Source organism: Convolutriloba macropyga, chromosome 2 (genome assembly GCF_964194025.1).
Source record: "Convolutriloba macropyga chromosome 2, txConMacr16.3, whole genome shotgun sequence".
In the NCBI taxonomy this organism is placed as follows: domain Eukaryota; kingdom Metazoa; phylum Xenacoelomorpha; order Acoela; family Convolutidae; genus Convolutriloba; species Convolutriloba macropyga.
The window spans coordinates 42251925-42278722 of NC_134469.1; the positions used below are offsets into that span (position 1 = coordinate 42251925).

The following is a 26798-nucleotide window of genomic DNA, read 5'->3' on the forward strand; positions in this document are numbered from 1 at the left end:
AGCTGGGCACTACGAAGCCAAGCGCTCGTCGGTCGTTTGAGAGCAATTGGTCCGACCTCAATCGGTTATGTTTCTGTTGTCTCTCGTATCTCAGTCTATAATGTATGCTTGCTTTTCACTGTCTCACGGTTCTGATTACTCTTTTTTTACAGCCAGTGACGGTTTTGGGAAGTGCTGAGTCTCAAATTGCGGCAATGGACAGAATTCTTACATTTCTGGACGAAATGATTATAACAAGAACGAAACGTGAAGGGGAGGCTGTACGCAACTTATACATAGATAGACAAAAAAGTAACGGCTTCGTTAATCCAAACACTAGTGTCAAATCAGATCTCTTGCGAAGTCCAAAAACATTGCAGAACTTGATCGGAGATGATGCAAGTTTGGTTAGGCAATTAGCCATGCCAGATGTTATATCCGACTCGTTAGCTTCTGGATTTGTTAATAACGAGCAACACTTGAACTCAAACTCATCACCGTCTCAAAGCTCAGGAATCAATTCGAAGTCGTCGGAGGCAGATTTGATTTCCGTAGACGCGAACTCATCAAGTGCCAGTAATTCCACCCATGATACCTCCTTGCTGACGTCGTTAATAAACGAGAGCAGTGTGAAGAAAAAACCTTATCAATCCGCAGGAAAAACGGAATTCCAGCCACCCTTGACCGTTAAAATATTGACTCATGATCATCTTATTGGACGTCTGATCGGACGTGGGGGATCCAATTTGGCGGAGATCAAACAGAACACGGATACGAAAATCACTATTCCTAATAGCGTGCCTAACCATATCTCGAGTCATGTCGGATGCACTGAGAGGTTAACATTCCTTAGGGCTCAGTTTACATTATCCCAGCGAAATTAAACGTTTTTCAAAAAAAATTAAATGAACCACAGCTAAGTAATGTAGATAACTAAGGACAAGTGCATTAATAACTAATTTAGGGTGGTTCTTTGCAAGTGAATTTTTTAAATTGTCTAATGTCCCTGTGCCATTTTTTAATATAGAGATTTAAGACTTTAGAACTTCAACTCAAACCGTCAGTGTGGACACTCAAGTACCAGACTTCTGATTTTTCGACGATGCAGGAATTTGTCTACCTTTAATTTGTTGCTGTTTCTTTTTCTAGGGCTCGTACTAGAATAATTAATTATGTTTTTGCTAAATATATAATCAATTCATTCGCTTAAAATAACTGGCAAGGTTATTAACACAATCATTCAACTGTTTTGTCCTTTTTTCATGGTCTGATTTTATGTAAATACGACTATGTCATCTGCGTGCTGATTCAATTGTTTATTTTTATTGATGTGAGTACTAAATTCATTGAGGTAGAGATCAATTATAAGGGGTCCTAATTTTCTACCTCGGGGGACGGCGCTCTCTCGTTTTATTTCATTAGAAACCAGGCTTTGTACCACAACTGTGTACGCTGTGAAAGAAAACTTGCAATCAAATAATTTGCTGATTATTCACTTCCAAGTAATGTTAGCTTAGTTTCTAAGTTTGAACGTTCCAATGAATCAAAATTTTGAGAGATCTGAAAAAAGCTTTGGTAACATTCTTTTGTCTGTTTATAGCTGCAAAGCTATAAGCTGAGCGGAGCTATATTGCGGTGCTCTTGGTTTTTTTACGACTCGAAGAGATATATTGGTTTTCTCTCGGTCTTTTTTTACAGGAAGTAGTTTGTTCACGCAGCATTTTGACCTAAAAGCGAGAAAAGCTATTATGGTGGACAGATTTTCGCTAAGCGAGAGAAGTTTTTTGATCATGCGCTGCGTTCAGTGAATGACTTTGAAAAACGTTCTTGAGAGAACGGTGCATATAGATAACCGTTTTTAGCCGGTTTTTCGTCCATTTGGCTTATTTTTTTCAACTTCTAATCTGGTTTTTGTAGAAATTGTTTTTGATCGATGCTGCCTTAATATATAACTGTATGAAATTGATACCACAAAGTTTTACAGAGCCTAATAAAATTTTCCAAAAAAAATTATTTTGTCTCTTTTCTGTGCACAGCCAGTGGTTCTAATTTTGTTTCGTTAATAACTGGTTTGTTTTGAGGTCTCATCTTTGAGATTCAAGGGAAATTTGTTTCTTAATTACATTTTTAATATATTTTCACATAATTTTAGTATTTTGACAATTTTTTTTGCAAAGTATTTTAGTTTAGGGAATCTCTCTAGCCTTTTCTTTTTTTTGTTTCAACAGAAGCATGGCTGTGTAATGTTTTTGAGCCATGATTGCTTAAAATATATCTGTACTTAATTTTGTATCAATAATTTTTTGGAGTGTATTAAAAACAATGTAAAAATCAATGACGCATGTAGAACTGTGTTTTGGTCAAACAGCTGAACTAATCAAAATGCAGAAAGAGTGATCTTCTGATCGTATCATTGAAAACCAATGTATATATTAAAGGCGAGAAAAGTAATTGTGAAAATTTATATCTAATAGAACAAAATTTTCTGATCACGTGCGGCTTTTTCAAAATTTTTAAATTTTTCTAATTCCAACTTTCCAATCAAAGGCGTGTCTCGTAGTAGTGGTGTTATCTAATCTAAGCAAATATTACACATTTAGATTCAATCTTCATCTATTTTTTACCATTTTGCCCGTTCTAAATTTTTCTAGCATTTTTTGTGCTCTTGAATTTTTTATAACCTTTGAGGAGATGTGTGGTTAAAACTAGTTGTTGTAGCCGTTTTTGCTGTGATTGGTATATTGCAAGAGTTGAGGAAAATTGTCTCAGTTCGCGCAAATGTTTGTCTGTTTTATGGTTTCATTGTTTTGACTTTCTGACCTTACGCTTCCTGCTCTAAATTTTTAAATTAATTCTAAACTGCAAGTTACTTTTTATATGCTGCTACTATGAACCTACTCTTCAAATCTTGTCATGGTATTTTTCTCAAACATAATTTTTTTTAACTTTTTTATTTTCAGTTTTTTTGTCCTGATCAATTTTCGGCAGTCAACTAATTTTCTCTCCCTCGTTTTGGATAACTGACTGATCTGGCAGAAAACGTTGTAATACTTGTTTGCCGAATAAAGGTTGAGAAGAATTTTGAAAGCTAAAATTAATTTTTGGATTTTTTTCATTAATTTCTTCCTGTTTGCATCTTCAAGCGGACTTTTTTCTGAAAATTCAATGTATGTGACAACGTTCGATTGGGAATTTCTGCATTGAACAACTCTTTTGAACGTGACTCCTTTTTCGTTTAATCAAATTGTACACCTACTAATCCGTATTTTGCATTTTTGTCCATTTTCTGTGCACAGCCAGTGGTTCTAATTTCGTTTCATAAGTAACTGGTTTGTTTTGAGGTCTAATCTTTGAGATTCAAGGGAAATTTGTTTCTTAATTACAATTTTAATATAATTTTTATAATTTTTGTGTTTTGACAATTTTTTTGCAGTATTTTAGTTTAGCGAATCTCTGAAGCCTTTTCTCATTTTTTGTTTCAAAAGAAGCATGGCTGTGTAATGTTTTTGAGCCATGATTGCTTAATAAAAATTTGTACTTAATTTTGTATCAATAATTTTTTGGAGTGTATTAAAAACAATGTAAAAAGTCAATGGCGCATATGAAAACTGTGTATAGGTCAAACAGCTGAACTAATCAATATGCAGAGAGGAGACTGATTTTTTTTATCGTATCGTTGAAAACCATTGTACATATTTAAGGCGAGAAAAGTAAATGTGAAAAAATTTAGCTAATAGAACGAAATTTTCTGATCACGTGCGGCTTTTTCAAAAGTTTTATTTTTTTCTAATTCCAACTTTTCAATCAAAGATGGGTCTCATAGTAGTGGTGTTATCTAATCTAAGCAAATATTACACATTTAGATTCAATCTTCATCTATTTTTACCATTTTGCCCATTTTAAATTTTTCTAGCATTTTTTGTGCTCTTGAATTTTTTATAACCTTTGAGGAGTTATGTGGTTGAAACTATTTTTTGTAGCAGTTTTTGTAGTGATTGGTTTTTTTCAAATTGCGAGGAAAATTGTCTAAGTTCGTGCAAAAATTGTCGATTTTATGGTTTTGTGGTATTGACTTTCTTCTGACCTTACGCTTCCTGCTCTAATTTTTAAAGTCAATTCTAAGCTGCAAGTTATTTTTATGCTGCTACTGTGAACCTACTCTTCCAATCTGGTCATGGTATTTTTCTCAAACATAAATTACTTAACTTTTCAATTTTCAGTTTTTTTTGTCCTGATCAGTTTCCGGCATTCAATTGATTTTTCTCTCCCTCGTTTTGGACAACTCACTGATCTGGCAGAAAACGTTGTAAAACTTGTTTGCCGAATAAAGGTCGAGAAGAATTTTAAAAGCTTAAGTTAATATTTGGATTTTTTTTCATTAATTTCTTCCTGTTTGCATCCTCAAGCGGACTGTTTTCTGAAAAATCAATGTATGTGACAATGTTCGATTGGGAATTTCTGCATTGAACAACTCTTTTGAACGTGACTTATTTTTTATTTAATCAAATTGTACACATACTAATCCGTATTTTTCATTTTTGTCCGTTTTTTGTGCACAGCCAGTGGTTCTAATTTCGTTTCACTAATAACTGGTTTGTTTTGAGGTGTCATCTTTGAGATTCAAGGGAAATTTGTTTCTTAATTACATTTTTAATATATTTTCATATAATTTTGGTATTTTGACAATTTTTTTTGCAAAGTATTTTAGTTTAGGGAATCTCTCTAGCCTTTTCCTTTTTTTGTTTCAACAGAAGCATGGCTGTGTAATGTTTTTGAGCCATGATTGCTTAAAATATATGTACTTAATTTTGTATCAATAATTTTTTGGAGTGTATTAAAAACAATGTAAATTTCAATGACGTATGTAAAAACTGTGTTTAGGTCAAACAGCTGAACTAATCAAAATGCAGAAAGAATGATCTTCTGATCGTATCATTGAAAACCATTGAGTATATTAAAGGCGAGAAAAGTAGTTGTGAAAATTTATCTCTAATAGAACAAAATTTTCTGATCACGTGCGGCTTTTTCAAAAGTTTCAAATTTTTCTAATTCCAACTTTCCAATCAAAGGCGTGTCTCGTAATAGTGGTGTTATCTAATCTAAGCAAATATTACACATTTAGATTCAATCTTCATCTATTTTTACCATTTTGCCCATTTTAAGTTTTTCTAGCATTTTTTGTGCTCTTGAATCTTTTATAACCTTTGATGTTGTGTGGTTGAAACTAGTTGTTGTAGCAGTTTTTGTAATGATTGGTATATTTCAAGTTTTGAGGAAAATTGTAAGTGCGAGCAATTTTTTTTCGATTTTATGGTTTTGACTTTTTTCTGACCTTACGCTTCCTGCTCTAATTTTTTATGTCAATTCTAAGCTGCAAGTTACTTTTTATGTGCTGCTACTATGAACCTATACTTCATATCTTGTCATGGTTTTTTCTCAAACATAAATTACTTCACTTTTTTCAGTTTTTCTGTCCTTATCAGTTTCCGGCAGTCAACTGATTTTTCTCTCCCTCGTTTTGGATAACTGACTGATCTGGCAGAAAACGTTATAAAACTTGTTTGTCGAATAAAGGTTGAGAAGAATTGTGACAGCTAAAGTTAATTTTTGGATTTTTTTCATTAATTTTTTTCCTGTTTGCATCCTCAAGTGGACTTTTTTCTGAAGAATCAATTTATATGACAACGTTCGATTGGGAATTTGTGCATTGAACAACTCTTTTGAACGTAATTTATTTTTTGTTTTGTCAAATTGTACACATAGTAATCCGTTTTTTGCATTTTGTCCATTTTCTGTGCACAGCCAGTGGTTATAATTTCGTTTTAATAATAACTGGTTTGTTTTGAGGTGGCATATTTGAAATTCAAGGGAAATTTGTTTCTTAATTACAATTTTAATAAAATTTTATATAATTTTTGTGTTTTGACAATTTTTTTGCAGTGTTTTAGTTTAGCGAATCTCTGAAGCCTTTTCTCATTTTTTGTTTCAAAAGAAGCATGGCTGTGTAATGTTTTTGTGCCATGATTGCTTAATAAAATTATACCTAATTTTGTATCAATAATTTTTGGAGTGTATTGAAAACAATGTAAAAGTCAATGACGCATGTGAAAACTGTCTTTAGGTCAAACGGCTGAACTAATGAAAATGCAGAGAGGAAAGAGTGTTTCTTTGATCGTATCGTTGAAAACCATTGTATATATTTAAGGCGAGAAAAGTAGTTGTGAAAAAATTTAGCTAATAGAACGAAATTTTTTGATCACGTGCGGCTTTTTCAAAAGTTTTAAATTTTTCTAATTCCAACTTCTCAATCAAAGGTGGGGCTCGTAGTAGTGGTGTTATCTAATCTAAGCAAATATTACACATTTAGATTCAATCTTCATCTATTTTTACCATTTTGCCCATTTTAAGCTTTTCTAGCATTTTTTGTGCTCTTGAATCTTTTATAACCTTTGAGATGTTGTGTGGTTGAAACTAGTTGTTGTAGCAGTTTTTGTAATGACTGGTATAACTCAAGTTTTGAGGGAAATTGTAAGTGCGAGCATTTTTTTCGATTTTATGGTTTTAACTTTTTTCTGACCTTACGCTTCCTGCTCTAATTTTTTATGTCAATTCTAAGCTGCAAGTTACTTTTTATGTGCTGCTACTATGAACCTATACTTCATATCTTGTCATGGTTTTTTCTCAAACATAAATTACTTCACTTTTTTCAGTTTTTCTGTCCTTATCAGTTTCCGGCAGTCAACTGATTTTTCTCTCCCTCGTTTTGGATAACTGACTGATCTGGCAGAAAACGTTATAAAACTTGTTTGTCGAATAAAGGTTGAGAAGAATTGTGACAGCTAAAGTTAATTTTTGGATTTTTTTCATTAATTTTTTTCCTGTTTGCATCCTCAAGTGGACTTTTTTCTGAAGAATCAATTTATATGACAACGTTCGATTGGGAATTTGTGCATTGAACAACTCTTTTGAACGTAATTTATTTTTTGTTTTGTCAAATTGTACACATACTAATCCGTTTTTTGCATTTTGTCCATTTTCTGTGCACAGCCAGTGGTTATAATTTCGTTTTAATAATAACTGGTTTGTTTTGAGGTGGCATATTTGAAATTCAAGGGAAATTTGTTTCTTAATTACAATTTTAATATAATTTTATATTATTTTTGTGTTTTGACAATTTTTTTGCAGTATTTTAGTTTAGCAAATCTCTGAAGCCTTTTCTCATTTTTTGTTTCAAAAGAAGCATGGCTGTGTAATGTTTTTGTGCCATGATTGCTTAAAAAAATTATACTTAATTTTATATCAATAATTTTCGGAGTGTATTGAAAACAATGTAAAAGTCAATGACGCATGTGAAAACTGTCTTTAGGTCAAACGGCTGAACTAATCAAAATGCAGAGAGGAAAGAGTGATTCTTTGATCGTATCGTTGAAAACCATTGTACATATTTAAGGCGAGAAAAGTTGTTGTGAAAAAATTTAGCTAATAGAACGAAATTTTTTGATCACGTGCGGCTTTTTCAAAAGTTTTAAATTTTTCTAATTCCAACTTTTCAATCAAAGGTGGGGCTCGTAGTAGTGGTGTTATCTAATCTAAGCAAATATTACACATTTAGATTCAATCTTCATCTATTTTTACCATTTTGCCCATTTTAAGCTTTTCTAGCATTTTTTGTGCTCTTGAATCTTTTATAACCTTTGATGTTGTGTGGTTGAAACTAGTTGTTGTAGCAGTTTTTGTAATGATTGGTATATTTCAAGTTTTGAGGAAAATTGTAAGTGCGAGCAATTTTTTTTCGATTTTATGGTTTTGACTTTTTTCTGACCTTACGCTTCCTGCTCTAATTTTTTAAGTCAATTCTAAGCTGCAAGTTACTTTTTATGTGCTGCTACTATGAACCTATACTTCATATCTTGTCATGGTTTTTTTCTCAAACATAATTTACTTAACTTTTTTCAGTTTTTCTGTCCTTATCAGTTTCCGGCAGTCAACTGATTTTCCTCTCCCTCGTTTTGGATAACTGACTGATCTGGCAGAAAACGTTATAAAACTTGTTTGTCGAATAAAGGTTGAGAAGAATTGTGACAGCTAAAGTTAATTTTTGGATTTTTTTCATTAATTTTTTTCCTCTTTGCATCCTCAAGTGGACTTTTTTTGAAAAATCAATTTATATGACAACGTTCGATTGGGAATTTGTGCATTGAACAACTCTTTTGAACGTGACTTATTTTTTGTTTTATCAAATTGTACACATACTAATCCGTTTTTTGCATTTTGTCCATTTTCTGTGCACAGCCAGTGGTTATAATTTCGTTTTAATAATAACTGGTTTGTTTTGAGGTGGCATATTTGAAATTCAAGGGAAATTTGTTTCTTAATTACAATTTTAATATAATTTTATATTATTTTTGTGTTTTGACAATTTTTTTGCAGTATTTTAGTTTAGCGAATCTCTGAAGCCTTTTCTCATTTTTTGTTTCAAAAGAAGCTTGGCTGTGTAATGTTTTTGTGCCATGATTGCTTAATAAAATTATACTTAATTTTATATCAATAATTTTCGGAGTGTATTGAAAACAATGTAAAAGTCAATGACGCATGTGAAAACTGTCTTTAGGTCAAACGGCTGAACTAATCGAAATGCAGAGAGGAAAGAGTGATTCTTTGATCGTATCGTTGAAATCCATTGTACATATTTAAGGCGAGAAAAGTAGTTGTGAAAAAATTTAGCTAATAGAACGAAATTTTTTGATCACGTGCGGCTTTTTCAAAAGTTTTAAATTTTTCTAATTCCAACTTTTCAATCAAAGGTGGGGCTCGTAGTAGTGGTGTTGTCTAATCTAAGCAAAAATTACCTATTTAGATTCAATCTTCATCTATTTTTACCATTTTGACCATTTTAAGCTTTTCTAGCATTTTTTGTGCTCTTGAATCTTTTATAACCTTTGATGTTGTGTGGTTGAAACTAGTTGTTGTAGCAGTTTTTGTAATGATTGGTATATTTCAAGTTTTGAGGAAAATTGTAAGTGCGAGCAATTTTTTTTCGATTTTATGGTTTTGACTTTTTTCTGACCTTACGCTTCCTGCTCTAATTTTTTAAGTCAATTCTAAGCTGCAAGTTACTTTTTATGTGCTGCTACTATGAACCTACACTTCATATCTTGTCATGGTTTTTTCTCAAACATAAATTACTTCACTTTTTTCAGTTTTTCTGTCCTTATCAGTTTCCGGCAGTCAACTGATTTTTCTCTCCCTCGTTTTGGATAACTGACTGATCTGGCAGAAAACGTTATAAAACTTGTTTGTCGAATAAAGGTTGAGAAGAATTGTGACAGCTAAAGTTAATTTTTGGATTTTTTTCATTAATTTTTTTCCTGTTTGCATCCTCAAGTGGACTTTTTTTGAAAAATCAATTTATATGACAACGTTCGATTGGGAATTTGTGCATTGAATAACTCTTTTGAACGTGACTTATTTTTTGTTTTATCAAATTGTACACATACTAATCCGTTTTTTGCATTTTGTCCATTTTCTGTGCACAGCCAGTGGTTATAATTTCGTTTTTAATAATAACTGGTTTGTTTTGAGGTGGCATATTTGAAATTCAAGGGAAATTTGTTTCTTAATTACAATTTTAATATAATTTTATATAATTTTTGTTTTGACAATTTTTTTGCAGTATTTCAGTTTAGCGAATCTCTGAAGCCTTTTCTCATTTTTTGTTTCAAAAGAAGCATGGCTGTGTAATGTTTTTGAGCCATGATTGCTCAATAAAAATATGTACTTAATTTTGTATCAATAATTTTCGGAGTGTATTGCAAACAATAAAAAAGTCAAAGACGCATGTGAAAACTGTCGTTAGGTCAAACGGCTGAACTAATCAAAATGCAGAGAGGAGACTGATTTTTTTTTATCGTATCGTTGAAAACCATTGTACATATTTAAGGCGAGAAAAGTAGTTGTGAAAAAATTTAGCTACTAGAACGAAATTTTTTGATCACGTGCGGCTTTTTTAAAGCTTTTAAATTTTTCTAATTCCAACTTTTCAATCAAAGGTGGGGCTCGTAGTAGTGGTGTTATCTAATCTAAGCAAATATTACACATTTAGATTCAATCTTCATCTATTTTTACCATTTTGCCCATTTTAAGCTTTTCTAGCATTTTTTGTGCTCTTGAATCTTTTATAACCTTTGATGTTGTGTGGTTGAAACTAGTTGTTGTAGCAGTTTTTGTAATGATTGGTATATTTCAAGTTTTGAGGAAAATTGTAAGTGCGAGCAATTTTTTTTCGATTTTATGGTTTTGACTTTTTTCTGACCTTACGCTTCCTGCTCTAATTTTTTAAGTCAATTCTAAGCTGCAAGTTACTTTTTTTGTGCTGCTACTATGAACCTACACTTCATATTTTGTCATGGTATTTTTCTCAAACATAAATTACTTAACTTTTTTCAGTTTCTCTGTCCTTATCAGTTTCCGGCAGTCAACTGATTTTTCTCTCCCTCGTTTTGGATAACTGACTGATCTGGCAGGAAACGTTGTAAAACTTGTTTGCCGAATAGAGGTTGAGAAGTATTGTGAAAGCTAAGGTTATTTTTTGGATTTTTTCGTTAATTTTTTTCCTGTTTGCATCCTCAAGTGGACTTTTTTTGAAAAAATCAATTTATATGACAATGTTCGTTTGGGAATTTGTGCATTGAACAACTCTTTTGAACGTGACTTATTTTTTGTTTTATCAAATTCAACACATACTTATCCGTTTTTTGCATTTTGTCCATTTTCTGTGCACAGCCAGTGGTTATAATTTTGTTTTAATAATAACTGGTTTGTTTTGAAGTGGCATATTTGAAATTCAAGGGAAATTTGTTTCTTAAGTACAATTTTAATATAATTTTATATGATTTTTGTGTTTTGACAATTTTTTTGCAGTATTTTAGTTTAGCGAATCTCTGAAGCCTTTTCTCATTTTTTGTTTCAAAAGAAGCATGGCTGTGTAATGTTTTTGAGCCATGATTGCTCACTAAAAATATGTACTTAATTTTGTATCAATAATTTTCGGAGTGTATTGAAAACAATAAAAAAGTCAAAGACGCATGTGAAAACTGTCGTTAGGTCAAACGGCTGAACTAATCAAAATGCAGAGAGGAGACTGATTTTTTGATCGTATCGTTCAAAATCATTGTATATATTTAAGGCGAGAAAAGTAGTTGTGAAAAAATTTAGCTAGTAGAACGAAATTTTTTGATCACATGCGGCTTTTTCAAAAGTTTTAAATTTTTCTAATTCCAACTTTCCAATCCAAGGCGGGTCTCGTAGTAGTGGTGTTATCTAATCTAAGCAAATATTACACATTTAGATTCAATCTTCATCTATTTTTACCTTTTTGCCCATTTTAAGCTTTTCTAGCATTTTTTGTGCTCTTGAATTTTTGTAACCTTTTGAGGAGTTGTGTGATTGAAACTGGTTGTTGTAGCAATTTTAGTAATGATTGGTTTACTTCAAGTTTCGAGGAAAATTGTATAAGTTCGAGCAAATTTTTGTCGATTTTATGGTTTTGACTTTCTTCTGACCTTACGCTTCCTGCTCTAATTTTTTAAGTCAATTCTAAGCTGCAAGTTACTTTTTATATGCTGCTACTATGAACCTACACTTCAAATCGTGTCATGGTATTTTTCTCAAACATAAATTACTTAACTTTTTTTCAGTTTTTCTGTCCTTATCAGTTTCCGGCAGTCAACTGGTTTTTCTCTCCCTCGTTGTGGATAACTGACTGATCTGGCAGGAAACGTTGTAAAACTTGTTTGCCGAATAGAGGTTGAGAAGTATTGTGAAAGCTAAGGTTATTTTTTGGATTTTTTCGTTAATTTTTTCCTGTTTGCATCCTCAAGTGGAGTTTTTTCTGAAAAATCATTGTATTTGACAACGTTCGATTGGGAATTTGCATTGAACAACTCTTTTGAACGTGACTTCTTGTTTGTTTTATCAAATTGTACACATACTAATCCGTTGTTTGCACTTTTGTCCATTTTCTGTGCACAGCCTGTGGTTATAATTTCGTTTTAATAATAACTGGTTTGTTTTGAGGTGGCATATTTGAAATTCAAGGGAAATTCGTTTCTTAATTACAATTTTAATATAATTTTATATAATTTTTGTGTTTTGACAATTTTTTTGCAGTATTTTAGTTTAGCGAATCTTAGAAGCCTTTTCTCATTTTTTGTTTCAAAAGAAGCATGGCTGTGTAATGATTTTGAGCCATGATTGATCAATAAAAATATGTACTTAATTTTGTATCAATAATTTTCGGAGTGTATTGAAAACAATAAAAAGTCAAAGACGCATGTGAAAACTGTCGTTAGGTCAAACGGCTGAACTAATCAAAATGCAGAGAGGAGACTGATTTTTTTGTCGTATCGTTGAAAACCATTGTACGTATTTAAGGCGAGAAAAGTAGTTGTGAAAAAATTTAGCTAATAGAACGAAATTTTTTGATCACGTGCGGCTTTTTCAAAATTTTTAAATTTTTCTAATTCCAACTTTCCAATCAAAGGCGTGTCTCGTAGTAGTGGTGTTATCTAATCTAAGCAAATATTACACATTTAGATTCAATCTTCATCTATTTTTACCATTTTGACCATTTTAAGCTTTTCTAGCATTTTTTGTGCTCTTGAATCTTTTATAACCTTTGAGATGTTGTGTGGTTGAAACTAGCTGTTGTAGCAGTTTTTGTAATGATTGGTATATTTCAAGTTTTGAGGAAAATTGTAAGTGCGAGCAATTTTTTTTCGACTTTATGGTTTTGACTTTTTTCTGACCTTACGCTTCCTGCTCTAATTTTTTAAGTCATTTCTAAGCTGCAAGTTACTTTTATGTGCTGCTACTATGAACATAAGTTCATATCTTGTCATGGTATTTTTCTCAAACATAAATTACTTAACTTTTTTCAGTTTTTCTGTCCTTATCAGTTTCCGGCAGTCAACTGATTTTTCTCTCCCTCGTTTTGGATAACTGACTGATCTGGCAGAAAACGTTATAAAACTTGTTTGTCGAATAAAGGTTGAGAAGAATTGTGACAGCTAAAGTTAATTTTTGGATTTTTTTTCATTAATTTTTTTCCTGTTTGCATCCTCAAGTGGACTTTTTTTGAAAAAATCAATTTATATGACAACGTTCGTTTGGGAATTTGTGCATTGAACAACTCTCTTGAACGTGACTTATTTTTTGTTTTATCAAATTGTACACATACTTATCCGTTTTTTGCATTTTGTCCATTTTCTGTGCACAGCCAGTGGTTATAATTTCGTTTTAATAATAACTGGTTTGTTTTGAAGTGGCATATTTGAAATTCAAGGGAAATTTGTTTCTTAAGTACAATTTTAATATAATTTTATATGATTTTTGTGTTTTGACAAATTTTTTGCAGTATTTTAGTTTAGCGAATCTCTGAAGCCTTTTCTCATTTTTTGTTTCAAAAGAAGCATGGCTGTGTAATGTTTTTGAGCCATGATTGCTCAATAAAAATATGTACTTAATTTTGTATCAATAATTTTCGGAGTGTATTGAAAACAATAAAAAAAGTCAAAGACGCATGTGAAAACTGTCGTTAGGTCAAACGGCTGAACTAATCAAAATGCAGAGAGGAGACTGATTTTTTGATCGTATCGTTGAAAATCATTGTATATATTTAAGGCGAGAAAAGTAGTTGTGAAAAAATTTAGCTAGTAGAACGAAATTTTTTGTTCACATGCGGCTTTTTCAAAAGTTTTAATTTTTTCTAATTCCAACTTTCCAATCAAAGGCGGGTCTCGTAGTAGTGGTGTTATCTAATCTAAGCAAATATTACACATTTAGATTCAATCTTCATCTATTTTTACCTTTTTGCCCATTTTAAGCTTTTCTAGCATTTTTTGTGCTCTTGAATTTTCGTAACCTTTTGAGGAGTTGTGTGATTGAAACTGGTTGTTGTAGCAATTTTAGTAATGATTGGTTTACTTCAAGTTTCGAGGAAAATTGTATAAGTTCGAGCACATTTTTGTCGATTTTATGGTTTTGACTCTCTTCTGACCTTACGCTTCCTGCTCTAATTTTTTAAGTCAATTCTAAGCTGCAAGTTACTTTTTATGTGCTGCTACTATGAACCTACACTTCAAATCTTGTCATGGTATTTTTCTCAAACATAAATTACTTAACTTTTTTTCAGTTTTTCTGTCCTTATCAGTTTCCGGCAGTCAACTGGTTTTTCTCTCCCTCGTTGTGGATAACTGACTGATCTGGCAGGAAACGTTGTAAAACTTGTTTGCCGAATAGAGGTTGAGAAGTATTGTGAAAGCTAAGGTTATTTTTTGGATTTTTTCGTTAATTTTTTCCTGTTTGCATCCTCAAGTGGAGTTTTTTCTGAAAAATCATTGTATTTGGCAACGTTCGATTGGGAATCCGTTGTTTGCACTTTTGTCCATTTTCTGTGCACAGCCTGTGGTTATAATTTCGTTTTAATAATAACTGGTTTGTTTTGAGGTGGCATATTTGAAATTCAAGGGAAATTTGTTTCTTAATTACAATTTTATTATAATTTTATATAATTTTTGTGTTTTGACAAATTTTTTTGCAGTATTTTAGTTTAGCGAATCTTAGAAGACTTTTCTCATTTTTTGTTTCAAAAGAAGCATGGCTGTGGAATGTTTTTGAGCCATGATTGCTCAATAAAAATATGTACTTAATTTTGTATCAATAATTTTCGGAGTGTATTGAAAACAATAAAAAAGTCAAAGACGCATGTGAAAACTGTCGTTAGGTCAAACGGCTGAACTAATCAAAATGCAGAGAGGAGATTGATTTTTTGATCGTATCGTTGAAAATCATTGTATATATTTAAGGCGAGAAAAGTAGTTGTGAAAAAATTTAGCTAGTAGAACGAAATTTTTTGATCACGTGCGGCTTTTTCAAAAGTTTTAAATTTTTCTAATTCCAACTTTCCAATCAAAGGCGGGTCTCGTAGTAGTGGTCTTATCTAATCTAAGCAATTATTACTCATTTAGATTCAATCTTCATCTATTTTTACCATTTTGCCCATTTTAAGCTTTTCTAGCATTTTTTGTGCTCTTGAATTTTTGTAACCTTTTGAGGAGTTGTGTGGTTGAAACTGGTTGTTGTAGCAATTTTAGTAATGATTGGTTTACTTCAAGTTTCGAGGAAAATTGTATAAGTTCGGGCAATTTTTTGTCGATTTTATGGTTTTGACTTTCTTCTGACCTTACGCTTCCTGCTCTAATTTTTTAAGTCAATTCTAAGCTGCAAGTTACTTTTTATGTGCTGCTACTATGAACCTACACTTCAAATCTTGTCATGGTATTTTTCTCAAAGATAAATTACTTAACTTTTTTCCAGTTTTTCTGTCCTTATCAGTTTCCGGCAGTCAACTGGTTTTTCTCTCCCTCGTTGTGGATAACTGACTGATCTGGCAGGAAACGTTGTAAAACTTGTTTGCCGAATAGAGGTTGAGAAGTATTGTGAAAGCTAAAGTTATTTTTTGGATTTTTTCGTTAATTTTTTCCTGTTTGCATCCTCAAGTGGAGTTTTTTCTGAAAAATCAATGAATTTGACAACGTTCGATTGGGAATTTGCATTGAAGAACTCTTTTGAACGTGACTTCTTTTTTGTTTTATCAAATTGTACACATACTAATCCGTTGTTTGCATTTTTGTCCGTTTTCTGTGCACAGCCAGTGGTTTTATTAATAGCTGGTTTGTTTTGAGGTCTCATCTTTGAAATTGAAGGGAAATTTGTTTCTTTAATTACAATTTTAATATATTTGTATATAATTTTAGTATTTTATTTTTTCAAAATTTTTTAGTTTAGCGAATCTCTGTAGCCTCTTCTCAATTTTTTCTACAGAAGCTTGGCTGTGTAATGTTTTTGAGCCATGATTGCTTAATAAAAATATGTACTTTAATTTTTTATCAATAATTTTTTGTAGGGTATTAAAAAACAATGTAAAAGTCAATGTAGCATGTGAAAACTGTGTTTAGTTCAAACGGTTGAACTAATCAAAATGCCGAGAAGAGAGAGAGAGAGAGTGATTTCTGATCGTATCGTTGAAAGCCATTGTATATATTAAAGGCGAGAAAAGTAGTTGTGAAAAAGTTTAGCTAATAGAACGAAATTTTCTGATCCCGTGCGGCTTTTTCAAATGTTTTAAATTTTTCTAATTCCAACTTTCCAATCAAAGGCGGGTCTCGTAGTATCGTTGATATCTAATCTAAACAAATATTACACATTTAGATGCAATCTTCACCTATTTTTACCATTTTGCCACTTCTAAGCTTTTCTAGCATTTTTTGTGCTTTTGAATTTTTTATAACCTTTGAGGAGTTGTGTGGAGAAACTAGTTGTAGCAGTTTTTGTAATGATTGGTATGTTTCAAGTTTCGAGAAACATTGTCTCTAAGTTCGAGCAAATTTTTGTCGATTTTATGATTTTTTGGTTTTGACTTTCTTCTGACCTTACTCTTCCTGCTCTAATTTTTGAAGTCAATTCTAAGCTGCAAGTTACTTTTTGTATGCTGCTACTATGAACGTACACTTCTAATCTTGCCATTGTATTTTTCTCAAACTTTTCCAGTTGTTTTGTTCTTATGAGTTTCCGGCTGTCAACTGATTTTTCTCTCCCTCGTTTTGGATAACTGACTGATCTTGCAGAAAACGTTTTAAAACTTGTTTGCCGAATAAAGGTTGAAGAATTGTGAAAGTTAAGCCAGCACATATCACTTTATTAATTAAACAAATTTTCTTATTATTTTGTTTTTTTTTGCTCTTAGTATTTAATTTATGTTTATTACTTCTCAAAGAAATTTTGGTAGCCTGACTGATTAACGAGAGAATATAATTACATTTTCTCAAACTAATGGTTCGGAAATTGCATTAATTTTGCTGTGAGTTTCTTGAATTCTATGCGGTTTTGTCCATCATCTTTCCGTTTCGAGTTTTTTATGAACCCATTTTTTTGGGTTGCCTATCAATTTTGAATGTTTTGTTGCAAACCATCTGTATAACAGGTTCCTTTACCAACAGTTTTGTCTAGGGTTGCCACTAAAGTTTAAAAATTTAATTTTATCACGGTGTGTATCAGTTTTTGTCAGATACTTTTCTCATATTTTTCCTGTTGTTTGAAAAAGCTTAGTATTATTATGTGCAATATGCAATAGGTCAGTGAGGATGGTCACTTTTCTTTCTCGAGTGGTTTCCGGAATTCTTCTTGCTATGTTTTTTGTTACGTCGTCTGAGGCTCTTTCGTTGTACATTTTTTCAGACAGCAAAGCTGAGAAAGTCAAGTTTTCTGAATGACTTTTTCCTCTCACTGACGGCGTTTGCGCGCGTGACCTCTTTCTCTTTCTGTCTCTAGCAAAGGTTTTAGCTTCATTTGCGTGATTAGGTTTTGATCTTACGTGACTTACCTCACTCAATAAAATCACTTTTGCACTTTAAAACTTATATTTAATTTGAATTTGTTTAATGTCAAAGGAACTCATATGTGCAGTAAAGGTCTCTAATAAGAGGCTTCTGCGGAATGAGTTTTAACAAGCTTTGTTAATTTACGGCTGAATATTTTTACCTAGCTTTTTGAGTGGTGTCGATTTTTTTAAATTTAGATCTGTATCTGTTTCTATCTCTTATACGTCACGAAATTTTATTCTTTCGCAGCTATTCCGGTTAAGTTTTCCTATGAACTCTGTCACGTACTTTTTGGCATCAAGAATTGAACGTTTTAATATAAATCAGATTAATATTTTTTGTGAAGACTTTTTTACTCAAGTGGTTGTTTTTTTGTACTCAGCCTTTTAATTTTCGTTGAATTGAAAAATAGAATAAATAATTAAAGATAAATAATTAAAGAATAAATTCGATAAATAATTAAAGAATAATTTGAAGACGCTTCTATGACTGCGTTTACGAGTTCGATTTGCGTTCAAAAATAAAAACTTCATAGTTTCTATCGGCCTAAAAAGTTTTTTGTTTGACTCCAAGCTCTTTTTCGTTTGAGACCACTTTTGATAAAATTTATGAAAATCAATGTATGGCGAGTTGTTTTGCGTTTAAACTTAACATTTTCATGGTTTCCATTTTTCAGAAAATTGTTTTGTTTATTTCTTTACGTCGCTTTGATTTCGTAAAACAGTTACTATAGTTTTGTCCAATGTTTTTGAACTAATTTCTTCAACTGCTTATTATATTAACAAAACGTTGACAGGTTAAATGTAGTAAGCTTATATAATTGTTTTAGCCTAAATTTTTCACGGATGAGTATGTTTCAATAGGTTCCGGGTTGTTTTCCACCTCGCTAGCTAGCATTAGTAGTGTTAGAGCAAAAATTTTGTAGAGATTAAGAAGGAATAAAAAGGATTTTCCACTAGTAACTTTTGAGATTAGAAAATTAGAGCGACCCACTTTTCAATATTTTGAGAATGGTTTTTCACAGTGTAAGGCGCAGTAAATCGTGACGTCATAAGCAGTTGAAAAAAAAACTAACCATGTGGTTTGCTGTGCAGGTAATATGTTATATTTCGTAAGCATTAAACAATCGGACAACACAATGGGCATATCATCGTTTGCATTATTACCGTCAAATAAAAACTGAGACTCAATCCCACACAATGTGAGGCCTTATTTTGTTGATATGCAGTCAGATGAAACATCTTGTCTGATGAACTTATTTTTGATGTTTGAGTTTATTGAAATTAAAGCTTGTTTGTGAATGAACCATCGTTATTGGATCAAGGAAATACTGGAGTATATTGAGATTGGTCGCGTTCTGATTGGTCACTGGCCCCTGATAACAGATACTACAACTATACGTGACGTAAGAGATGAGATGACAGCCAATTTTTATGGGAGGCATTCGATGATGTTAGGTTCTGTTTTTATCGTTTCACTTGTGTCTACCCATAGCACCTGCATCGATCTTTGCATTCAGGGACAAGATTTTATGTGCCTATTGGTCATTATAAAAATTGTGCGTTAGTTTTTGATGTCCTCGGTCGTTTTATTTCTGTCTTGGTTTTCTTCAACGTATTTTAGCGGTAGTTTTTCGTTGACAACACAAATTTCCGTTATGAATTTTTCTACGTATAAAGTTACTATTTGTTTGTTCAGCAAAGTTTCCTGCAGCCGATTTTCGACGTTTCAAAATAATGTTAGTGCTCACTTGAAAAATTAAAGTTTTCATTTTGTTATCGTTTTGTTTAACGATCTTAATTTTTTTCAATCGTCGTGCCTCCTTTGCACCTGAATAGAACACATAACTGTTATTGAGTTATGATTTTTCAGTTTTCTGATAATGCTGCTTCTGATCACAACGTTTTGACGTTAATTTGGGAACAATGTTTGAGAAAATTGAACCGTTTCTTATCTGTGTTTCTGAATACATCATATTATTGATAGTTTGATTGCCTACCATAGTTCTCGTTTTACGGCTGATTGCTGGTATTGTGCCAACGTAGTTTCATCTTTGATGTAAGTTTTGTGAATGTATGTTCAATAAATTTTGTGGTCGATTTTTTTAATAAATTGATGCGTGTTATTGATATGCATCGTTTTCTCAATGTACTGTACTGCTTTCAGCGAGTGTAATGACCTTTGATTTCAAGAGATTATCAGCAACAATTGGTCAGAATTGTTTTCTTAAAGATTCAAATGAATCATTGTTTTAAGTCAATAAGATGTTGACGTGAGCTATGTGTTTTTGGTGTGTAAAGAAACAGAGGTTAACTGAGTCGTTTGAAGCTAAAACGATGATGATGATTGGTTTTACTAGTTTTTTCTGCTAACAAATCTATCGGCCTGACAAATGCTTTTGTCAAAGTATTTTTGTCATAAAGCTGCAGAATTTGAACTTCTTTGCTTTTACTTAAATTTATAAATGTTTTCTACCTGAGTTTCTGGATGAACGGTTTTTCGGAAAATAAGCCACCACTAGAAAACTGAATAACAAAGGTTTGCAATTAAAGTGTTTTAACAATATGGATTATTTTTTAATGCTCCTTTGCGATTTAATCATTTTTCTGTTTTACTAGTTTTCTGCTACTAATTCTATTATTAGTTTTTTTAATAGTTCTGTCATTTTTGTTTCATAAGGCGTTTTTACGCGTCAATTTGGTTCTTTAGCCAAATTGCGATTGACAAACAGCTGAAATGGCGATGAAAATACCAATACATGCTTAATTTTTAGTTTCTGCCTTTTTATTAGATAAGTTAATCAGAGAACAATTGTATTTGAGTTTTTAATGCATCCCTCAGCTGATAAGAGTTCGTTAAATTTTGTCGGCTTTTGTGAGTTTTGTCAGGGAAAACGGATATGATGACAAGTTGAAAATCTGAAACAATTGTTGATCTCTGCTTCAAAAGAGTTCATATTTCCGTTGTTTTGGTAGTTCCGTCAATTTTGGTCTATCAACATTTTGGACAGTTTCATAGCATTAACTTTAGAAGCCGATTTCTTTATAATTTTGAAATCTAACTAAAACAGAATGCCAAATTAGAACTTCTGACTTTTTTGAAAAAAGGTGCCAACTTCTTTTCTGTTTTCTTTTTCACTCCCAATGGAGGTCAAGTGGGTCAACCGTTGTTATTTGTTGGCAATCTGTCGGCTATGTTTCAAACTGGCTGCAGACATAATTTAAATATCCTTTTCAATTGCTTTCAAATGGAGACTGTAGCAATTATATTATTTTTGTCGGTCTTTTTAAAGCGATTTTTTGCTTGATCAATTTTTCCTCTGACCCTCTTGATTTTTCGTTTGCAAAAACAGGATAACAGGTGGCGAACAGCGGGCATTAAGTGCTCTTAGAGCTTTTCAGCTCTGTTTCAGCTCGAACTGTTTTGGAGACTTATACTTATGGTGTGAACGGCGGTTCTTAGAGGTTGAAGAAGCCACCCCCCAACCGCGCTGTTGCCACGCCACCCCACTGTTCACCCCCCCCCCCATCAGCCCGTCGGTGCAGCTCCCCTCCACTCCAAAGCTAGCTACTGAAGAACAACCGCTCGCTAAAAACAAGATTATTCTATTTTTCACATTTTTTAAGTTTTTTTTTTGAAAATTTGTCGTTTTTTGAGTTTTATCAGCCCTAGTTGTCAAGGAATCTCATCTAGGGTTTGATATTAGGTTAGTGCATGGTTTCTAGTGGTAGTGGAGTGGTTTCAACATTTTAACGTCACGATTTTTAGCGTTTTTTGACCAAACATGCAATTTTCAAATTTTTATCTTTTTCATGATTCACGTCTTTCCAGACGCAGGGGCGAGAAAGCCTCTTTAAAGGTTTGATAATAAGTTGCTGCAAATGTTTTAATTGTCATGGAATAGTTTTCAACTTTTTATCTCAAATTTTAGCAATTTTTTTAAATAAAACTTGCATTTTTTCAAGTTTTTTAAAAATTTTTGACGTATGTTTAGGTTTCTCCGGCCCCAAGAGCCAAAGAACCTCCTCTAGAGTTTCACAATGTGTCACTGTATAGTTTTTCAGTTTGACGATTTTATATTTTTGACATACAACATTTTCAAAATAAATATCAAGCGTTTTATCGAGTTTCATAATTTTCTCGCATACTATTACCGTCGTGTTTGGCTTTTAGGGATCGTGCCTATGCTTTTTCACTTTATTTCTTTTATAGAAAAGATTTCCTAACATAGTTAAAACTTTTTCGAGTTCCCAGAGCCTATTTTTAAATTTTTTTATCTTTCATTTTTTAAAATCATAAATAAACCCTTTTCTGTCATTTTGAATAGGAAAACCTGAAAAAAAAAACCAATATATAACCAGTTGTGGGACTAAATTTTTAACCGAATTTGAAGCAAAAAAATTTCTCTGGCTTTAATTTTTAAACTAAGTTAAGAATTTTTCAATTGCATGTTCACATGTGACAATACAAAAGTCAAAATATTTGTTAAAGTTTGGAAATTAACATCAATAATCGAAACCGTGTGTTCCCCTTATTTAGTTTGTACTGTAACTGGGAGTTTACTTTTCTAGCTGATTAGAATTTGATTCAGATAAAAATTAATCAATCCAACAGTATGCATTGGTCCTTTATAATTGCTCTATATAAGTCAATAAATGAAACGTTGCCGAAAACTGAATGCGACGTTTATTGAATAATTGTTAAAAATTTCTGCAGATTTTTTAATTGGCCTGATTTTGTCACAAACTACTGTTTTTTGTCTGAATTTCTGGTATAATTTATCATGCTCACTTTTTCATTGATTTGAAGGAGCCCTTTTATTTCCAAAAATTTGTTCTCTGATTTGAATAAACACAATACAAATTCTTATTAGTAGAACAAAAAGTGACAATCATTTCTTCGAGTCCCAAGTCGAGTTCCGTTACCATTTTAAATTAGGAGAGGTTTGTAGTTAATGTGCAGCGAAGTTTGAAGCAATTATTGTAAATGGCTTTGGCTTAAGTCCGCGTTGCTAAAATAAGTCCGATTGTAATTTTAGAGATCAAGTGCCTGCCAGTGCTCTGAATTAAATTACCCCCTTTCGTTCGGGAGCAATTTGGCCGACTCTAATTGGTTTGTTCTTTTATCTGTTAACAGTTTCACAGCCGAACCAAAACTATTTTCTCCATGATGTGTTTCTCGGAATATACACGCAATATACTCCCGGAATATAGAAACCTAAATAAATTTGAGTTCGTTTTTTGAGACTGTGACAGTCAATAAATGTCAAAGTCCATCCATCGGTTATTTGAGGTGTAATTGTTGACATATGTGATAACATGTTGATTAATTTCTCTCAAACGAAGTTTGTAGCATTTATATTAGTCCTGTCGGTATTTTTATGCGATTTTTTGCATGACCGATTTTTCGTCTGACCCATTTGACTTTTTGTCCGCAAAAACGGGATGAACAGCTAGCGCCTAGCGGGCTTTAAGTTCTCTTTGAGCCTTTCAGTTCACTAGTCTCCTAGTATGCGATTCACAGAATCTGTTTCAGAGTTTTGGAGACTTATACTTATATGGTGTGAAGGACGACTCATAGAGGTTGACACTTACCCCACAACCCTCCCCCCATAGCCACCCCATCGGCCCCCTATCACTTCACCCTCACCCCAATCCCAACCCCTGCACATTGTTCACGCCGTAAGGGCCCCGTACAACCAAAACAGCCATCCCACCGTTGCCCCACCCTCCCCCGTGTTGCCCCACCCCACTCTTGCCTCCATCCTCCCAGCCCAGACCCATGCTGCTTCCATCCTCCCATCCCCCCCCACTGTTGCCCCCCCCCCGCTGCGCTCACTTCACTCCCCCTTCAATTAAGCTAAAGCTAGCCTCAATTAACTTTGGCTATCTACTGGCCAAGCCAACCGCTCGTCGGTTGTTTGAGAGCGCTTCGCCCGATGTTAGTCGGTTATTCTCGACTATTTTTGACAAGGTTTAACTCAGTTGCAACTGTAGTATAGAAACTATGTCGAATGCATAATTCGATGGCTTTTTGCGTTGAAGTTTCCACTAAGGGAAATTTATGTTGCAACAATTCTCAGGTTGCAGGAGGCTACGCACAAAATAATTTATGCTCTTAAAGCTTCATTCGTGCTTCATAAACATGATTTCCGTCAAGGCGTGAAAAAAGGTATGAAGTTTACAACTTTCAAGAGAAATTTCATTCTAATTTTCTCCACTTAAACAAAAAAGATGGTTAAACTGCTTTGTTCTTTCAGTTTTTGCCACGTTTTTACGCTCCGAGATCTTCGAATTTTCATGGACGAAAGTATATAACTTGAAATTAAGATCTAGTGCACAGTATGCATACAAAAGTTACCTGAAAATTACATAACTTGAAACCAAAATACATGAAACCAAGGTCCAGTGCACAGTATGCATACAAAATACAAACGGTACTTGATGAAAAATATCTGTTTCGAGGCCAAAAAAGTTTAGCGGAAGATCCCCAAAGTTTTCAAAAAAATCAAAAAAAGTTAGTTACTGATGTTTCAAAAGATTCCAAAACCTCTTTGGAGCGTATCAGAGTGACTCCTAATGCTTTCTCTTGCGCTAATACAGTTTCCAGAGGTACATTCAGAGGAATTGTTGGATCTACTATGTTCCCCCCAGTGTTTTTTATGACCCCAGTGTTTTTGTTCAAAATGTTGTATCAGTATGCTCAAGAAGTCTTTCTCTTTCTGACAGAATGTTTTTTGTTACTGATAAAACTAGAGTGCGCGACGGAATTGTTCGAAGTTTATCAAATAAATGGTACCAGATTTTAAAAAAAATGAGCTCGGACAAGCGAACACTTGTTTTTGGGTGCAATACAAAAAGATGGACGGAAAATGCTTGTTAGGTTTCCGAATAGGCTAAGCGGTGTCGTTTTTTAAAGAATTTTTTTCGTTTTTCAATAATTACGAAGAAAAAATGCACCCCTGACACTCCGCCGAGCCTCCTCCAACGTGGCAGTTTCGGCCCCCCTCTCGTCCAGCTTTCCGATAACCCTACCCCCCCCCCCCCCCATCGCTTGATCTCAATATTTTTATGCCCCCAATTCCAATTTGTGTTGTTATATAGCACGTCATGTGAAAAAGAGCGCGTGCGCCTGCGCGCGTAAAAGCGATATGCTCACGCCCACTAAGCTGGGGAGGGGGGAGAATGGATCCCAATTTTAATAATAAATGTTCAAGAATTTTTTTTGGTTTCAAAGTTTTCAGGTCAGTTTTTCATGCCTATCAATTTTAATATTCAAATGTGATTTCGAGAGGGATGGGGTCGAAATATACATATACAAACGCACTTTAACGAGCCTCCTTTTTTTGTTTTAACCGAAATGTGAATGACGACCTTAGAATGTTTTGATTGAAAAGATTGTTACTTTAGGATTGTGGAAGAGGAACGTCTGATTACAATAGACGGAAGTCGCATCAAAACAACACAAGCTGCTCGTGCAATGCTCTTGAAACTCAGAGCTTCATATGAGCGTGATGTCGACCATATTATGGTTAGTTACAGTTATCTTCAAATTCTCAACAGCTGTGATATGATTGAGATAAATATTATTGCCCTACACCTAGTTTTTGCTACTAAAAAAAAAGAAAATTAGCTTGATTTTCCCAGTTCATCTTATTTGACGTGAACAGAAACAAATCTAGGAGTTCAATTTTTGTCTCGTATTAAGGCTTAGAAGAGTTCAGTTGAAGCACTTGGAGCTGTATTGGTACAAATGAATGAAGGTCGGATCTTATCCGTTTGTGTGAACACCCCCCCCCCCCCCCGCAGGCTTAGTGGGTGCATATTAGTTGCACCCCCATATGCACGTGCCATATTTTTACAATGATTTACTATTTGTGTGAACGTGCTTTCTAAATGGGAGTTGCATAAGTACGGTTGGGAGGACAAACAGAAAAGATCCGAAGGATCTTTTTCGTTTGAACTGATCTCCCCCTCCTCTCCCCTCGAGCACAGAGGGGATGAGTAGACCAAACGAAAGACCCTTCGACCCTTCATTTTTGTCTCAATACACCAAGTGCGCTTGAGGGACACAAATAGCATGCACCCATCAAATTGGGGGCAGAGGCGGAAAAGTTTTGACAAGCTCGTTCAGAGAAGTGACGTAAAATTTCCTCTATGATGAAGTGCGGAGAGCAAGATAGGGATCTTTTCCGTTTGTGCCCCCCACCCCCATCTTAATGGATGCAAATTATTTGCTTTCCCAAACGCCCGTGCCGTATTTTATCAGGATTTTTTCCGTTTGTGGGGGAGAGGGGCGGGGGGGGGGCACAAACGGAGAGGATCCTTTTTATCATAATGATTTACGGATCTTTTCCGTTTGAGGCCCCCCAGCTTAGTTGGCGCATATTATTTGCACCAATGATTTACTATGTAATGGCATGTGCTCTGTAATGGGGGGGGGGACATAACGTACTGGGGGGCACAAACGGAAAAGATCCTGATTTACTTTGTAGAACGTGCTTTGTAACGGGGGATCCGAAAAAGCGGCATAGGAGTTAAGAGAAAAGATCTGATTATTCTCATGCTGGCCCTTAAACAAATGGGCATGCATTCATGTTTAAGATGTGAGTCCTCTGAATGTGCAATTTGAATGCAATTGACCTTGTGACTTTCTTTTATGACGTCACTCATGTAATCGCTGCCATTCATTTGGCATTTCTTGTCACACGTCAGAAGTCAAGCAGTTGGAGCATGCCAAATTTTAAGTATTTCCCGAAATATTATTAACCGTGAGAAAACTGGCCTTTGCCTAAGTAAATCTCTGGCTCTGCTGAATTGATTATTTCAATTATTGTCATCAAATATTTCCAAGCAAACATCCCACAAAATAGTTTATTTACTCTGATAACATTTCACTTTTCTTAAAATCCTAGTTTACGGATAAATAGTGCAGGAGATTGGCATTGCTTTGCGTTTTATTCAAATCCTAACACTGCGAGAGATTCACAGCGACCTTTCAGAAGCAACAAGCCAGCATGCAGAGTCTGTACCCCACAAATGGCTGGTCACAATTTGGCAACCCTTTCATGGGTGCCACTCCTCCTCCTCCCGCATATGCCCCCCACCCACTTCTAACATCGCCTGCTGCTGCTCCAAATCCCAGCACTACAGATCCCTTTACTTTGGCGAGGTTAGGAGCTGCATTACCGGCGGCTTTTCCCCCAAACATGTCTGGGATAATGGGGGGACACAGTGCGTCTCCTTTCTTGCCATCCACTCCGATGCCTTCATCCTTCGGTGCTACGCAATTGGGTGCTTCCGGCAACTATCCAATGCCTGTCATTGGAAACAACCTACTTTATGAACAACTACAAGTTCCCGAGGTTAGTCGTCTTACAAT

General features: G+C 33.7%; 1 protein-coding gene across 1 annotated transcript in view; it reads left to right on the forward strand.

The window, feature by feature from the left end:
• Positions 1-26798, forward strand: part of LOC142334907 (uncharacterized) — a 130373-nt gene that overhangs the window by 103341 nt on the left and 234 nt on the right. The window contains exons 7-9 of the mRNA XM_075383236.1: positions 153-817; positions 24827-24947; positions 26419-26781. Of these exons, the coding sequence (XP_075239351.1) occupies positions 153-817; positions 24827-24947; positions 26419-26781 (1149 nt within the window). The remainder of the gene's footprint in view (positions 1-152; positions 818-24826; positions 24948-26418; positions 26782-26798) is intronic.